Source organism: Alligator mississippiensis, chromosome 14 (assembly GCF_030867095.1).
Source record: "Alligator mississippiensis isolate rAllMis1 chromosome 14, rAllMis1, whole genome shotgun sequence".
In the NCBI taxonomy this organism is placed as follows: Eukaryota; Metazoa; Chordata; order Crocodylia; family Alligatoridae; genus Alligator; species Alligator mississippiensis.
The window spans coordinates 26,492,467-26,511,032 of NC_081837.1; the positions used below are offsets into that span (position 1 = coordinate 26,492,467).

Sequence of the window (18,566 nt, forward strand, 5' to 3'; positions counted from 1 at the left end):
AGCACAGAATTGTCTTTAAATATTATGTATTCTAAATCCTTCTTCAGAATTTGAGGAAAAAGACAAGGAGATTCAGTCTAGCCTTGGGGCAATCGAGTTCAGGTACACTGAAGTCTCTGCTAGGTAAATGCAAAGAGAAACCGGCTATCAGGGTGTATAGGGATAGAGAAAAATGCAGAACACAAGTCAACAACAGTAAAATAACAGGCATTAAGAAGAATACAGGACAAGATAGCAGCTGGATTTGGTACAACAGGAAAAGTAGGTAAAACTGCAGAATTTACTGCACAGAGGTCTTGTACAAAGCAATAGGTATTCTTTCCAGGTTTCTTTCCAGGAAGAATAGCTGTATTACAAGGACTCTTAGTCGAGACAATGATACCTTGCTTCAAAAGAGCTGTTATATAACAGGACGTATCCCTTCTTCGGCTTCTGGGCATAAAGGGTATTGAGCAACTTGAGGTAATGGCTTAGCTGGGTTTAATCTAATGTTTATAAGCTGGGCAGTATGAATTTGCCCTACTTCATTAGCATGTTGGGACCAGAGAAATGGAGGGACAGCCTTTATGATTTCCTCTTGTAACACAGAAAGATTAGGGGACTCAGGCTCAGGAGGTGAGCTAGCTAGGGTAGCAAGTACAGCCATTTCATTAACACAGGGAACATCCAAACAAACACCATGAGGAGAACAATAAATAGTACAGCCGAGTTGACAAAGCGAATCTCTGCCTAACAAATTAACAGGAGAACAAGGACTGAGGAGAAAAGCATGTTGATCAGAAACAGGGCCGAGAGAAACATGTAAGGGTTGGGAAACAGGATGAGAAACTATCTGATTTGAAATTCCCACAGAGTTTACAACAGCAGAGGAGAGGGGGTGTAGGGAAAATTTGTCACACAACCCTGATCTCCTCCAGTCTAAGAGCTTCCACCTTGCACCCTTGCTTTCGAAGAGCACACAGTCTGGTGTCCTGTGGGCAGCTGCACAAGGTTTCCACTCCTAGCTTCAGAAAGACCTCATAGTTCTTTGCAGAACTGAACTCAATGCACACGGGGAAATGAAATACATTCACTGACAACAGCAACACAGTTTCTCACTCTTTTCTTTAACCTTCATTCACAGTTCCTACTTACATAGTGGGTCTGACAATTCTGGCAGCAAAACGGTCGGATAGGGTAAGCCTCAAGCGGCGAACAGGAAGACACACAGGCAGTCTCTCACTGAAAAGCCCCAGGAGAGATTTCAAACGGTCTCTTACCTTATTTTGGCTAGCCGGGGCATCGGTGAGAAGATGGTCTGTATCTCTACTGATCACTCCGGGCGTCTCTATCTGAGTGTCGTGGAAACACACACAACATACTTTTGGGTCAGGTCAGCAGAAGCTTTTATTCAAAAGAAACTACAGCTGTAGGGGGGATTCCAAAGTGACATGGATTTCCCAAGCACTTGGAAGGAGTCCCCCACCAAGAGCAAAATCAGGAGGCTTATATACTTTTTAACAGTTCCTGACAACTCACGTGATCATATAGTGAAATTAGCATGAAAAGCGGCTATAATATTACTTCATTATTTCTTTGCTGTAATCAGGATGGGAACTAATGGGGGAGGCGAGGTTAGTTCACAAACCTCCTTCTTGCACCTGGAAATCAGAGTTGTACATACTTTTTGCTATCTTCAAGGCCGCGGTGAGGGAAGCAGTTGCAGAGGAGTTACAAAGAACAAACACTTTCCCTTATCTGTTCTACTGTACAGAGCCAGCAATTCTCCACAAAGCCGTTATGTCATCTTATAAATCAAATGATCAATGTTTAAGGCATTTATTTTTTTTCTGATTCCATACCCAGTCCAATAGAAGCCAGCAGTGTTGGCAATTAGCCAACCAATTTTAAAAGCATTACTGGTTACCTGGGCATATGAGCAGAGGCTTTTCCCTCCCCCCACTCAGGTGACCAAAGGGACCACATCCTAGGTACCAGGCTTTTGTCACGCAGGCAGGGAGGAAAATCCCCCCTCCCTTAGGAATTCAACCCCAGTGTCCCAAGCTGACAAGGACAGATTTCTGGAGAGACTCAGACAGTGGCATTTCTGCCACAATGCATCTGTGGATGCACGACAGGGTACGGTTAGCCTTCCTGACTGCATCCCCACATTAGTGGCCCATGTTCATCTCGGAGTCTATAATGACTCCAAGATCCTTTTCTGCCTCTGCACTGACGAGAAGGGAGTTCCCCAGCCTTTAGGTATGCTGCTGGTTCTTCCTCCCCAGGTGCAGCACCTTGCACTTATCAGTAATGAATCCCATCTTATTCTCATCCGCCCATGCCTGTAACCTGTCCAGATCCAATTGCAGCCTGTACCTCCCTTCTAGCATGCCCACTTCTCCCCATAACTTAGTGTCATCCGTGAATTTGAACCAAGTGCTTTTCACCCCCTCATCCAAGTTGCTGATGAAGATGTTGAACAGTGCAGGCCTGAGGACCAAGCCCTGGGGAACCCCACTGCCCTTATCCCTCCAGGTCGAAAATGATCCATCCACCACCACTGTCTGGGTGCAGCCCTGCAGCCAATTGGCAACTCATCTCACTATGTAGGCATCAACACCACAGACACCTAATTTTTTAATGAGGATGGGTAAGAGACAGTGTTGAAGGCCAGGATCCAGGGGGCTATGTGCATTTTCTTCCAGGGCTCCATATGGGAAAAGGTCACCCAGAAGACCTTGTACTAGGACAAGAGGGCCAGGGACAGGGGCATGCCAGACATCCTCCTGTTCCTGTGGACCAAGTATATGAGCCTGATCTGCAAGCTGGTGACCCATGCAGAATCCAAAACCACTTGCCTCATGAGATATTTTACAGGGCACATCCTGAGACACTGGGGGATATATACCCTGACCAAGCATAGCCCGTGGATCATGGGCTCACCTTGGTTCTATGAGACCCTGAACCAGTGCCATAGTTTGTACAGCCTGCAAAGCACAGGCCCAGTGACCATGAGAAATCACAAGAATATCCAGGAGATTATGAGGCTGAAGGACACCACGTTGCCCAATGACCTGCTCCTGGGCAACACATGCCAGGCTGTATGGGAGCACATAGACCACAAGGATCTGCACAAAAATCACAAGGACCTGAACGAACTGGCTTATAGCCCACCAAGTTCTACCAGTGATGGCTTGGAGACATAGAGAGGGGCAGCTGGGGAGACCCAGCTGCCTGTGGCCTGTCGGGACCCAGGGCAGCCAGCCAGCAGCTCTCCCTGACTCCCACCCGGGCAGTTAAGGGTCCGTCAGGCGGGTACTTGTGATGCATGGAGTGGAATTAATTAGGCGGACGCTTATCGGTTGCAAAGCAAGATTATTTACTCATGCCGTCAAGGTGGTGAAGGACGGAGGTTAGAAATACTTGGCTAGTTACAGCTTATAGGTCGTAGGTCAGTCTGGCAGGTCTGGCAGAGAAAAGGTCAGGCCGGCAGGTCGTTGATTTACGTCTGAGATTGGGTCGAGACGTGGGGAACTGACAAGTGATCAAATTGTCAGTTACTCTGACGCATACATTCAGAGGTCTCCAGGTTGCGTGTGCGGAGGTCTCCCCTTCTTCTTCTTCTTCTTTGCGGAAATGTATTGTGGTTTTGTTTGTGTACTAGCCTATTGCTTTTCGCCACGTCATAAATTTAATTAGAATTGCCAATTATCTAGCGGTCTTCACTAGGGTATTATCTCACAGGGTTACTCCCTGTTTTCTTTGACCAATTATAATGATTTATGTACAGCACAGAAGGCTAAGTTCTATTTCATGTTGGTGTCGCAGTTATAAATTTCTTTTTGACATGCGCAGCAAAAAAGCAGTTACTATCATTATTGTTAACCCTTAGTTAACCTAGTGCAGAAAAAAACTGTTTTGAATGGTTTTACTTGCTTGTGACATGGGCACTACTTAATTTGGTTGTGACATGGCCCAACTGCCATGGAGCCACCGAGACAATCAACCACCTTCTCTGGCTCTGCACCTGCACCAAAGAGATATGGAAAAAGGTGAAGCAGTTCTGCAAAGTGGTAACCGGCATCAACTGTCTAACCAGAGAAGCTGTGCTGTACCAGCACCTCACAAAACACCAGGGGAGCCTGTCGCCCTGTTTCTATCAATTTGCATCCTGTGTCTGGAGCGCCCTGTAGAAGGCCAGGAACCTCCTGTTGTACAGGCACACAGATGTAGAGGTAGTAGGCTGTGTGAAAATGGCTCTGAGCAAACTCCAGACCTACTACCAGAAATCAGTAGTGGAGGATGGAGAGGATGCAGCCAAAGCCACCTGGCACAGAGACATGTGGCACAGGATCATCCAACATCCCCTGAGCAGAGAGGGGAGCAGTGACAGTGAAGAAAAGGAAAGGACAAGCAGAACCAAGGATAGCTACAGTGACAACAGCAGAGAGGACACTTGAACTGAGTATATGACCCCGCAAGTGAGGCGGGGAAGGAAGGAAAGTGTTGCCTGGTCTGAGGGAACAGGATTTGCTTGTTTTTTTGTGTGTGTTGTGCAGGATGCGGATATTGCAACGGGTTTGGGTGGCCAGTGGGCCTTTGTACGGGTGCACGGGTGCAGATTTTGTAACAGGTGAAGGTTTGGGGGGCTGGTTTGTGGTGTGATACTAGGGGTGTAGATATATGTACCCTTATATAGAGAGACATATATTTAAATAAATAAAAAAAAAAAGCTTAGTCTATGCTTCCCTGGCAAGGCAAACTCACCATGGAGGTGGTCTTTCTAGTTGTTCCCGGGGAAGACCACTCTCCTGGCACAGGGATAGTACCTGCTAAGGTAATGTATTGTAAAGCTCCCACTTAGCTGCTGGAGTAGGAAGGTTTGGGCTTTAAGTCCACTTTATGGAAATGGGAGACTCCTCCCTGGCTTACTGCTGAGGGCAAGCAAAGCTCGTGGGCATCCAAACCCCAAGCCTCCAGGCTTGGGCCTGCAAATAGGATGCCCGCCAAAGTTTTTGGAAAAATCTGAACCCCCAGATGGCCATTTATGGTTCTGGACTGACTCTTGGATCTGGAATTTGGTTTGGCTAATTTGAACTGGAATACAGAAAATAAAAAAATAAAAACAAAAACCAACAAAAAACAAGTTTCTTTTCTTATCAGTTTAAGCGCTGATACCTCCTCGCTGCTCGGGACCATTTCCTTGGGACTGAGGCTTGGTACCAACTGCATTGGTCCTGGCAGGATGGTTGAGCTGGTGCCAGCTCCCCTTGTGGGCAGCTCTCCCCGTGGTCCAGACCCGGAGCTGATCTGTAGCTTGCTGGCAGGTGACTGTGCCTTCTCGAGTGCAGAGTGGGGGAGTGGGAGGAGGGATCACTGCAGACAGCAGGGCTGTTCAACCCTCTCCAGCTTTGCCAGCTCCCCCCCAAGATGGCTTCATTCCACAGCTGGGAGCAGAGTCTGTTCACAGCCCACTCCTGCATCCACACAGGCAGTAGCAGAGACCCATGCCTGCAGCCCAATCCACATTCCTGTCCCTAAACAGTGGCATCCCTGGCAGCACCCACCTCCACATCTTGCCATGCTGCATGTGGATGGGGTGCATGGAGCAGGGCACTGCTGCAGCAGTGGGACTGAAGCTCAGAGCTTGCTGGATTCCAGCCAGGTCTGGGGACTGGCTTTGCTCTCTTCTGCTCCCCAGGGCTTGGTACACAAAGTTGCATGGGGTCCAGCAGTGACAGCCCACCTAGGCAGGCTCGGTGCTGGTGGGGAAAGGTGCCCCAGGCTGGAGTTCCTGGATCAGGGGTCTGGAGGCTGGGAAAAATAGAAAAGCTCTGGTTCCAGTCCCTGGGCAGCTCCACTAAGCAGCCAGGGGTCTGAGTCTACAGAACAGGAGGGTGGGGAGTAAGCCTATGCAAGTAGCCAGGTATTCAATCCAGCTTCAGATCCAGCCACTTCAGATGTCAGTGATCTGATCTGGAGCTCTGGATCAGTTTGCAGCTTCGATCCAGCTGAGCCGCCTTGGAGATTCGTCCATAGGCTATAATGGGGGATCAATGAAATATCTATAACTTTGTTGTTTTGTCTCTGATTTGGGTGAAACATTCAGGATAGGTAGTCTCTGCTGAGAGCATAAAATCTGCCTAGCTTCAAGAAGATAGGTGCAGGGGTTTGGGGCAGGGGAACTGCACCCTAAATTCTTGAAAGCAAAACTCATGTCACGTGTATGTGTTACACCACAGTAGGCTGAAAACTGCAGGGATGGTGGCCCCTGCTCAGGCCACAAAGCATGCCAAATTTCAAGAAGATACATGCAGGGGTTTGAGGGGAACGGCACCTCAAGCTGCTGACAGGCAAAACTCGTGATGTAGGTGGGCACTTGGGCAACTGCGTCTGTCTTGGGGCACATGGAGGTGGAATCTAGTGCAGGGCTGGGTGCTGGGCCCTGCCAGGCCACAAAGCCTGCCAACTGTGTGTGTGTCTCACTGAGGGAGTCTGTCTTCTGGAGCCCTGCACCTCAAGCTGCTGACAGGCAAAACTTGTGATGTGGGTAGGTGACATTGTATGTGTGTGTTAAGGTGTGCCCTTCCTGGGGCTGGGGCCTCTACACAACACGGCAGTGTGCCCCAGTGAGGCTTCCTCCTCTCCTACAGCCTCATGCCCGGTCCACTACTTTACGTGACAACAGGTAAAATAACTTAGTTGGCTCAACACCGCTAGCAGCAGCAGCAGCATCAAAGGTACCCAAACAGAACTGTCCCAGAGTCTTTCTTTTCATAAAGGAATTGACAGCAAGAAGTAAAGATGTTGTGTTGTGTTGTGTTGTGTTAGACATATGATGTTACTCATGGTGTGTGATGGCTTATCTTGTTTTTGTATGTCTATATGTGTATTATGAAAGAAAAAGGAGTACTTAAAAAATGTGTCTTTGGAAGCTTTAGGGCTGAAAACCCCTTTGTCAGGCTGAGGAAGTACCTGTAGTTAGTCCTGGATGGAAGGAATAGTAAAGAAGCCAGAGGCTGGCCTGGCCCGCAATTCAGTGAAAATGGAAATGGAGGTGTCAGGGGGTGAGGGACAGGCTGGGGTGGGAGGTAGGGGGAAAGGGAGATGTAGCAGGGAAGGTAAAAGTGCAGAGGTGCCTGGGGTGCCAGATGTCCGGCAAGTCGCAGTGTGCCAGAAGTCTACTGTGTATATTGAGTCCATGAGTTTCTGTACCTACTACCTAAGAGGCTGATGAAGTGTAGTTCTTAGGCCCAGCTCTGAAAAGTGGTTTGTACATTCAAACAAGCACCTAACCTCATCACCAGAACTGAAGCCAACTTCCTACAGCTCAAAACACAAAACCTGCAGACTATCTCCAGTACCCCCGCAAACTGCACACCACAATCTATCAAAGACAACAAAACCCAACTACCTGTGGGGGTACGTTCCTCACCAAAAAACCACTCTGCCTCCAGTCTCTCAGGCCTGATCCTGAGAGGGAACGAATTACAATGCAAACCGCTTTTCAGAGCTGGGCCTAACACAGGGGTTTTCAACCCTAAAGCTGGCACCCTGGGCAGCTAAGCTGAGCTCACCAGGAGCATCACAACTGCACTGCAACCAGGGAGCATCAGGCCTGTCAAAGACGTGACAGGTCTTGGCATTCCCCAGCCAGGACTTTGTGCATGTGTGCGTTAGCTGGTGGTTATGGCACTGTCTACCCACCTTTCACCAGGGGATTGTTGGTCCTGGCATTTATGGGGCTGCTGCACTGCCAGCAGTCCCACCAGGCCTCCCTACTCTGGCAGGGTGCAATTTTAGTGGTCATGCCCGGGACCTGGGGCCTCCTTCTTCCCCATAGCCCCAATCCCATAACTCAAAGTTCATCCTGGCAGGAGAATGAGCTCAACAGGGGCATGTTCTTCCCCTGCTGGCTGGTGATGCAGTTAGTGCCCCCTCCAGCTGAGAGTGGGGCATTACTCGGCTTTTCAAAAACTCAAAAAAGAAAATTGGTGCAGATGGAGTGAGGAGGGTAGCACTCAGTCCGTCTGCAGGTGGAGCTTGGGGAACCCCAGCAGTGGGAGGTTCACCTTTAGAACCACCAGCTGCTCTACCAAGCAGGTGCAATGGGGTGTCACAACATCCTCAGCAACGCTTGCAACACTGGTCGGTGCACAGAACAGGTGTTGTCGGGCAACCATGGCCAGATCCTGCCACATCTGGCTGTGGTTTGCCCAGTAGGCCAAGAGGTCACAGTCCAGTGGCTCCACATCCTCAGTGAGATAGGTAGCCACCGAAGCCTCAGCACTACCTTCCTGAGGCTGAGGTCTGGTGCATTTGGACCCCAGTATTGAAGCCATGCCCATGGCCCACATTGGCAGTGGCTGACGTGGAGGAGACTGGCCGGTGCCAGTGCCGGTGCTGGTGCCAGTGCTGGTCCTGGTTCTGGAAGTGCTGACATGGGAAAGTGGATCCTCCTTGTCCACATCCCCTCACCTCTGCACTTTGGCCTCCCTGACTTTGTTGACCAGAACCTGCGTCCAGTGATCAAGGATTTGGGGGCTGCCAGTGCACATGCTCCCCTTCACCCTCAGGTTGCACATGCCCACCATCATGTGGACCGTACTGAAGTGCAAGGGATGCAGCCGTCTCCTGATGCCCTCCATCAGCCGTCACACCAGTGCCTGCACATCTGGTGACAGCGGCCTGCCCCAGCCAGGAACATTGATCCCCTGGAACTTCTCCATTTGGTTCTCCAGTTCCCTCACTATAGGGATCACCTGGCTAAGGAGGGCATCACCAGCGTTAAGGGTCTCGGTGGCCTTGAGGAAGGGCTTGAGGACCACCAAGATCTGGGAGATGGTATCCCACCCAGCTCTGTTCAGGAGGCTGCTGATCCCAATCTCCCCAAGCAAGGCCATTTCATGGATGGTTTTCTGTTGGTCTACCAAACTTTTGAGCATCAAGTATGTTGAGTTCCACTGAGTCTCCACATCCTGCATGATTTTGTGCTGCAGGATGCTCATCTCTGCCTGTTTCTCCTGCAGCATCTTGCCCCGCTTGATGCTGTGGTGGAAATAGCCCACCACCTTCCTGCATTTCAAAATCACCTGGCTTGTAGCAGTAGTGGCGGCGGCACCATCACTGGCAGCCCTGTTCCCCTCCAAAGCATCCCTCACTATTAGGTGCAGCCTGTGTGCCACACAGCAGATGCCAACAAAGTTGACATCATGGACAGCCTTCACCATATCGGCCCCATTGTAGGTGACCATAAGCCCACGGGTGAGCTTGGCCTGCCCAACGAGCCACCCCTGCACCATGCGGTTCATGGCCCCCATGACCTCCCTTGCCGCGTGGGACTCATCCAGCACCTCGGCTTGCAGTAGACCCCACCAATGGCCTGACTGATTGCACCAGTGCCCTGTGAGGTAGAGGTAGGCGTGATCACTCCCGGTGCTCCAGATGTCGGAGGTGAAGTGCAAGGCTACCTACAGCCCTGCCTTGCACAGCTCCTCCCTCAAGTACTCCCTGCATGCCTCAGACAGGGAGGGCACCACCATCCTGCTAAAGGTGGTGAGTGTGGGCACTTTGTAAAATGGGGCCAGAAGTGCTATGAACTACCTGAACCCTGGCTGCTCAACTAGGGAGAAGGGCTGGCTATCCAGAGCAAGCATCTCCCCAGTGCTCTGGGTGATCTTGCTCGCCTTGGAAACGCACCCCCTTTCTGTCCACCTTTCCCCCACTGGTCCAGGGTGGCCTGCCTCTGTTTTGGGGGAAAAGGAGCTTTGGAATGAGCAGGAAACTTCCCTTTCAGCACACTCACATGGGTGCCAGGCTGAGCAGGAAGAAAGGCAAGGGGGTGCTGCCTCCTCAGATGCAGCAGCATCGCTGTGGTGGAATAGTGTCTCACTTCCTTGCCACGGCTCATGTACCTTTGGCAGTGCTGGCAGATGGCAAGCCTGGGATCATCTGCCAGCTCAAAATGCTCCCACACTACACTACTCTCCTGCTTCTGGGTTGAGGCTGAGGATCCTGCCTTATCCCACTCCTCAGCAGGCTGAGGCTCAACAGCAGGAGGAGTTGCCTCAGCTGAGCCACTTGCCTCCACAACCTCAGCCTCCTCCAAGGTGCTGCTTTTCGGAGGAGACCTGGGCCTAGAGAAAATTTGAGGGGTGTGGAGCACAAACTTGAATCCCGCCTCAGTCCCCAGAATTGCTTGATCCAGTGCTCTCAGCATCCCTGGTTCCAGCTCCAGCTCCTCCTCTGGCTGTGGGAGGCTCATGCTGAGATGAAACTGGGGTGGAGGAGACAGTGATTCCACTGCTGGTGCCTACTTCTGGACTGAGCGGAGGTGGTGCAGGTGCAGGGACATCAGGCGCAGACACTGCTCCCACCTCCTGGCTTCCACTGGCAGCACTGATGTCATGGCTGCTTGGGAAGAGAATGCATCTATGTTGGGGGTGGGGGGCTTGCAGCTCTATCTCTCCCCCTACCCCCTCTCCCTCCCCTTCCAGAAGACCTGGCACCTGCCTTTCCAGCATTCTTCATATTCATCTTTCCTATACTGCAAAAGGTCTCTGTGTGTGTATCAGTCCTTTTGTATTATGTGTTTTATTCCCTCTGTTGCGTGCATGCACTGACCTCTTCTTTGATTGCTTGCTTCAGTGTTAATAGTTATGTAAAAATTGTGTGCTGTCTGTCTGTCTTCTTCTACTATGAATATCTTATTTTTCTTTATATTGTGTGTCTGTGTGTCTGTGTGCGTGTGTGCGTGCAATCTGTGTGCCTCCCTGCACAGTGATGGATCACACTGGCAGGGAAAACCCAGCTTTCTTTTTTCAAAGTTTCCAAAAAAGAAAAAAGAGCAAATATAAATTCAAAGAAATGAACTGAATGGTAATAGTAATTGAATAGCTAAGCTAAGATAAATCCTACCTAATCCTTTCTAACAAGAAAAAGGAGAGGGCAAGTTCAACTACTGAGTAAAGCAAGCAAGCTGAAATGCTTGAGTCTGAGGGTTCCTTTCTCATGCAGTTCCTGAGAGGGAACAAGCTAGGAAAAGGCAGAGCATGCCACAAAACAGAGGATTTTATGTTGTTTCTAGGTCCCTCCCCCCAGGTGCTGTCATTGGAAAGGCAGCCAGAATGAAATCCTTCTCACTGATCACCTACATGTCAGTCCTCTCCCCCCCGCTCCCTCCCTCCCACTGTCCCTTCCTCCCCCGCTCCCCCTCCCTCTTCTATCTTTCAGTTTCAGTGTCCAAAGCATCGGAAGCATTTCTGAAGTGCTTTGGAAGCTCTGAACCGCTTTGGACAGCTTAACTGAGCCCACGCTTCGATCTGGGCGTACTGCTCTGGACTCTGAAGCACAATCTGAAGCCTCGCACAGCCGTAGTGGGGAGAGAGAGAACACTGTATCCTGGGATACTGGAGAAGTTTAACTTGAGCAGCTCATCTGTGGGGAGTGGCCACACCTTAATGGAACAGAAGCTGGGTTCTGTGGATCAGAGATAACCCTACCCTGGAGTGGCATAACTTTGAGCTACATCATGAGTGCTTTAAGCCATTTTAAGGTATTAACATAAGAAAATCCAGGAGCTGGGAGCTCCAGGAGTTGTACAGAATTACTGTGCAACAAGGCCCTAACACTGCTTTTAATATGGTATTAAATTAATGTGCTTCAAAACCTGTATTTGTTCCGTTGTTTCATTTACTACACTGACAATATTGAGAAATGGGAATTGCTGGTGCCTTACTACAGTTTGTACATAAATTAGGATTTATTCAGTTAAGATACTACAAATATAAAATTTTCTGATTCACCTTTCTAGCAAATATGGGAAGAGTATCCATCATTTTAACACTAAGGTATTAAAAACTAGTGCCAGTAAGCAGCCTAAAAACACTGATTTGTAAAATCTTTACTTCTGTGATTTGCTTGGGTCTGGATTTTCATATCCAGTAATATTAGAAAATTATGTTTCTCATAACAATGCCGACACGAAAGATAATACAGTACTTGTAAATGGATGACCTCAAAGCCAATACAAAAGCAGACAAATCTGACAGTAGCTGTGCATCACTAGCTGTGAAGACACAGTTAGTTTGAGAGAACATGGCTAGTAGTCCTTCTTGGCAACATCCTGCTGTCAGCCTTCCAGGACAACCTTCATTTACATCAGAAAGAGCGACTGAACTTTGCATCTGTGGGGTGAAATAAGAGGGTGTTAATAAAGGAGAGAAGACCAGTGGGAGACTGGGATTGCCCACCAACTCTCACTATAGAAGTTATTTCACTCAACTCAACTTCAGCTGCTTTCCAATCAGCAAGAATAACATCCTGTAATGTAACTGAGAGCCAGACTAGATAATTACATGGTCCCTACTGGCCTCCATCCCTATGAAGAGGTGCTGGTTAAAAATCAGGCAGAGTTTAAGCCAAATACATTCTGCTTATGACAAACACAACTGCTCTCCTGCTGCCCTGCCACTGTGGCATCTGGCTCCCCACTGAACTCAGACCCCAGTACAAAGCATTTATCCTGATTTTTCAAGGCATGATCCTGTGAGATCAGCTTCCCCTCTGTACCTAGGACCTCCCATGACAGTTGAATTTCACTGGAAGGATACGATTGGCCACTAGGGCTGATGGAGAACAACAGTTCTCTTTCATGAGAAATGTCAAGGTTTGGGAACAAATTTCCATCCCATGCAGCTGAAGGAGCTAGTGAACACATTTTGTTTGATTAAAAAATGTTTGCAAAAGGGAATTCCATTGACAATTATAGTTTTCAGGAAATGTTGAGTTTTTTGCTTTGACCAAAGTCAGAATGAAGGCAAATTAAAAAAAAAAATCTTTTCTGTGATCTAGGAGCTGTTTTCCCACCAACTGAACATGCAATGAGAGATGGACCATGAGCAAGATCTTCATATGTGTGAGGTGCAGGAATCTGTAGAACAGCTCCCAGGGGAAGAAGCATTCTAAACCCTATTAGATGGGAAACTGAATGTAACACTATACAGAGGCTATCGGAAACAATCCTATGCTGATCCCAGGGAGGCAGCCTTTGAGAGACACCAACTCCTTCCATTCTGTGCTATAGGAATCTGTCTCATACAATGTTTACGTGCAGGGATCTATATGGTGCTCTCAGAATATGCTCCACAAATAGTGAAACCTTAGAGCTCTAGGACCCAGTCTAAGTTGCAAAGGCATAAGCAGAAGACTTCCTTCAGCTTCAGCGTGCCTGACTTGGATTATAACTGTGAGCAGGTTGAGCAGTTTCAGTCTGTTCAATGAAGAGGTTAGAGCTCCTGTAGCAAGGGTGCTCTGAACAGCTTGCAGCAGAAGGCCAGACAGCCTTTTGGAGAACAGTGCTGAGGGACTGCAAAGCATGGTGGAGGGCCAGAGAAGCTTCAGGAGCAAAGCTTTAGTAGGGCAAATGCATCAGAGAAGGGAAAACCAGAGAACTAATGAGAAAGGACTTTGGTTGTGAAGGACATTTTGAATAAATGCTCTGTGTGAAACTGCTGTGGGACTAGGCTAGCCTACAAGGGCTTTAATCCTAATTATCTGAAGTGGATTAAACCAATATGGACAAGGCACTCCTCCAAAATATAGATGTGCCCATTGGGAGGGAGCTCAGCAGGAAGGAGCAAATGTACATGTAGGTACACCTATAAGTGGGAAATGAGCTGAGGGAGAAAGGTAAAGGTCAGGGACGGGGGAAAGAGTGGGGCTGTAAGGGGAGCACTAGAGTAGATCTGGGCTGAGAAGGCCAAGAAGTACCAGGAGGAAGAGTTTCCACAGGGGTCCTATCACTCATATTTCTCTTGGGCATGACTACACTTGTGCATTTACTGTGCAGTAACTGAAATTACTTCGCAGTAAGGGCATACGTCTACACGTGCATGCCTATGCTGCACAGTAAATATGGAGACTTACAACTCCAGTGTAAATTTGATACCTGCATAACGCAGGTATTCAGTTTGGGACCAAAGTTAATCCCAAAGGTTTGCAGCCATGTGGCCGGAGGTAGGAGCTTCCCCCCCCACTCCCACTCCCCCCCCACCCCCTAGTGGCCACAGGGGCACATGGCAGGCTGCTCTGACCCAGGACTAAATTTAGTCCTAGGTCACCCACACAAGTAGACACCAGCCTATTCCTGCTTACCACACAGTAATTTACTGTGCAGTAAATTTAAGATGGCATAAATGCATGTGTAGACACACCCACAGAGATATACCCTTGTGATTTCCAGGGCATGTCTTTGTAAGCAGGGAACACATTACCTGTTGTTTCACAAGATCTATTTGTGGGACAATAGGTGACATTTCACCCAGTGATGTGGATCAGCTGTGCCAGCACATATTCCATGACAGCTGATCCACTTCATTTGGCGATGTCTATTTCAAGGCTATGTGTCGGGAAACATAGGCAGAAGGCCAGAGAGATGGGAGGGTCCACTCTACCTTCTGGTCCACTGTGACTCTCTTCTTTCCAGGATGACAAGTCAAGACTGTCAATCTTGCTACAGTTCACAAAGTCCCAGGGATAGCTGTTGACCTTGAACACATCCCTGGGCACCATTCTGATGCGGGTGTTGTCACAGATTAGCCGTGACAATGAGATGATGCTCAGGGCACGATGCTGCTGCAGAGTAAAAACCCCCGGGTTCTCCCACCAGAACCTGCAAAGAGGCAGCAAGAACAACAGAGTAAGAATCTGTGCTTCTCTTCCTTGGGGGTGAATTCAGCCTGGGGGATCATGGCTTTATTTTCTCCACAGGGATAAAAAGATGGCTTTGCTGTAAAAAGCGTAAATGGAAGAGAGAAATGTAGGTCCAACAAAGCCACAAGTGAACCCCCCCTCCCCCATTGCTGCAATGAAGCTACAATTCCATCATTATTTAAACAATTTATTTCTTTATACTAATAAGTATCCTGTAATAAGGCAAACCCCTTGTAAAGTTACCACAGAATCCTAGGGACTCTGTGCAGCTCAAGTGCACTGTGAAAAACAAAAGATGTTAGTGATTGCAAAGCTGAGGACTGAATAGCAACTGTCCCTGTTATATTTGTTACATGTCCAAGCACAGCCACAAATAAAATGACTAAAGCCTCTGGGGTGTGTAAAGGCGCTGCCATATTGCCATTTTGAGCATAAAGTAAAATTAAGGATTAGTTGCCATCAGCAGATATGGCAAACAAAAGCTAAGTCTAGATTTCCATGTCCACAGTTAATTCATATTTAAATATTTCAGACCACTCAGGAATCATGGAGCGATGCTTTTGGCCAGTGCCATGCAGGAGCTCAGACTAAGGGTCAGATACAAATAGAGCTTGCAAACTGTTTAGGCAGCACACCATCAAAAATATAAGCACTGACACTCTGGAAGGGTGATCCAATTCAACAGGATTAAATCTCCTACACAGAAAATGAGAAGACTTAGGCACTTTCCAGGAGCAACTAAGGAAGTAGAGATGCTCAGCAGGTAGGTTCCTACAGAAGCCATGTGGCCTAGCTAAGAGCTGTGGGAAGAGTTGCCTGAAGTCTGACTCATCCTTGGACCTTAGGTATATAACTTGGGGTGCTTGGGATCCATTCCCAAGATGACCCAGGAGAAGCACCTACCAGCTACACACACTCACTCTTGAACAATGGCGGTAATGATGCCACCCACCTTTCTGCCTACTAACATGGTAGTTAGAATACTCACACAGGAAGTGGAAGACCTCGCTTTTAGACATTCCTCAGCTACAGGGGGATCACACTCACATCTCCCATTTCCCAGTGAGTGTTTCAACTGCTGGCCTACGTGGAAGCACCCTGCATGCCTCTGGTTGCAGTTGAGCAACCATACAAACAAGAATACAAGATCCATGGCGTTAGAAGGAGCGCAACCCCAATCACATTTGGTACTTTTATGTGCAGTGAAACAGCCTCACAAAGATGAAATGAGAGCACCCAGTTCCAGAATAGTGTATAGCTTGTGAGGGAACTCTCCTGAGGCTGGAGCAGATGGTCCTGAATCCCCTGAGGTGGCAGAAGGAATTGCATTGAGTTCTAGGCTCTCCTCCTGAACTGAACTCGGTCTCCCACACCCTGCTCTAATGACTAGACTGTGGTATAAAAGGAGAAAGATCACCAACTTTTGAGTGTATAAATGGCCTAAAGGCCATTCATTGTGGGAAAGTGATACCTGACTCTGATACCAGAGTTAAAGTTGTGGCAGAGTTTTTGTTTACCAGTTGAATTAAAACTGCATATTTTAAGACCTGCTAAGGTGGCAATAAATGAAACACACTCAAATAAACAGGTTTACATGTTTCATGTTGGCCTGATACAGACTGGTCTCCATCCATTCAAACATTACCACCTTCAAAGAGATGTAATTGTGTGCCTTGCTTTTCTTCAGAGTCTGTTTTCAGAGACTAATATACTGGGGCTCTAATATTTTTGCTTCACAATCTCTTTCACATAAGAATAGGTGCTAATCATGGCAATATCAGCTTGAAGTAGCTGAAGTATCCCTTCTCTATTGAAAAATGTCTGATCAGTAAATACACTAACAGGATTCTGCTGTATGTAGGCACTGCAATACTTTTTTCCACATAGAAGTTCCTGTGATAGACTGTTTTCTTCACATGAGGTTGTCATGATGCAGTTTCCAATAGTGCTGGTACAGCACTGGCCACACTGTCTCAAAAGGTATCACATAATAAAAGAGTTCAGAGACAGGCAGCAAGAGTGATTGAAGGCATGGTGAAACTCCTTATAAGGAGAGAGAAAAAAAAGAAAGTAACTGGAAAATGGGAGAAGACAAAGAGGAGGGACCATGAAAAAGTGCATGCAGGAATAAACTACCTGAAGAAAAGACACTGGAATGCCTGCTAACACTGTTTCACAACACCAGAACTAAGAGAGAGTTGATGAAACTGGGAGGAAGCAAATTCAAACCAGATGAAAGGAAACACTTTCCACATAATCCATAATTAGGCTGTGACACAGGCTATCTATGAGACAAAGAATTTAGTAAAATTCAAAGAGGATATCCACATAGATAACAGAAATAGCTAGGGGTATGCTAGATATTAGGCCTTAAGATTTACACCAATGTATCAATTACAAAGCAGATGATTGATTGAATGTAGGTGACAGCTCATCCCACACATGCCCACTGTGGGATTCTTACCCCTTTCCCTGAGCAGTTGGCACTGATTACTGTAAGAGATCGGGAACTGGGGTAGATGGAGTGTGGTTTGATCCAGGCTGGTTGTTCCTGTGCTCCATGCAGGTTGGTGGCATGCAGTGTTTCTAGATGTGGATCAGCTCCAGATTCTGCATGGCCCTTACACAAGCACTTGAGATCTCCCCGCTTTACCTAATACCATAGGGACAAGGGAGGGCCTTTCTCCAAGGCACCAAGTAATTGGTCTCTCCATACTCCTCAGTGGGTAAATGACACCTCCACTGGAGTAAGGACTAGCAGGGAAGGGCACAACTACAGGCCACCTGTGCAGTATGAAGTGCCAGACCAGATGGAGTTAATCAGCTGCCCCTCACCACAGGAGGTCCTTTCAGGTGAGACAAACTCTGGTGCTGTGTCCTGGAGCTGGGAGCAGTGGGCTGGTCCCCTAGGGAGGAAATGAAACAGCTCGCTGAACACATGCTGCTGCTTGTCTCCTCTGTAAATTGCACGTGTAACGTATGCATTGTGTAATGTAATGCATCGTGTGCACTGAAAAAATGATATGAGTGTGGGACAGAAGGGGAGCAAGCTTGTGGAGACCAGCTGACTGACCACAGACTACAACTGGAAGCAGGAAGACAATGTGATGAAAAACCCTGCAGAGCCCTGCTGCTGGACTGCAAATCCCAGAAAACCTTGGGGGCAGCAGGAAGAAGCAACCTCTGAGCCCTGACTGGCTATGTGGGGGCGATGGTGCTGCTGTTGGATGGACTGAAGGAAAGAGGTGCCTCTGCACAGAACAGATGAACCACAGACATGATCCCTGACCAACAGATCTAGACAGAGCGACTCTAGACTTAAGTCTGATTCTTGGGAACACCTCCAGAGGTAGGCAGGGGACTGGGCTGAATGTATGTACCCCAGTGGTACTGACGACTGCCTGTTTACTTGTCCTCTAAGTGTATGTTGTTATACTGTGAATGCCTATTTACCCGTTTTTGTCCTTTCCCATTGGTCTGTGACCCTAACCCCTAGGATACTCAATATAAACTAAATCCCTCATTGGCTGTAGTGATTGTGCCTGACACTGCAGGGGTTTGCTACACATGGAAGAACAGATCCATTTGCAGGTCAGCCTACCTGTCCCCATCTCGCAAGTTCCTGAACTGAACACCAAAGATACAAGCCAGGAGGGGCCCCACTCTGCCCTGGGAAACAAAGGGCTCTGCAAGGGCCCCAGTCCAGATGTCAATGTTGTCTGGTGTCCCATACAGGCCTAAGAACTTCTTTGCCATATTTTGGTTTCCCAGCACGTGAGTGAGTTCATCCAGGTTGTGAGGTTCTGAAAGCCCACAGAATCGTCGCCAGGCATTGTACCCTGTGGGAGCACAACAGAGCAGTCATTGCTACC

General features: G+C 48.2%; 1 protein-coding gene across 1 annotated transcript in view; it reads right to left on the bottom strand.

The window, feature by feature from the left end:
* Nucleotides 1–18,566, bottom strand: part of LOC109281936 (eosinophil peroxidase) — a 75,692-nt gene that overhangs the window by 25,213 nt on the left and 31,913 nt on the right. The window contains 2 exon segments of the mRNA XM_059717540.1: nt 14,436–14,653; nt 18,296–18,533. Coding sequence (XP_059573523.1) covers nt 14,436–14,653; nt 18,296–18,533 — 456 coding nt within the window.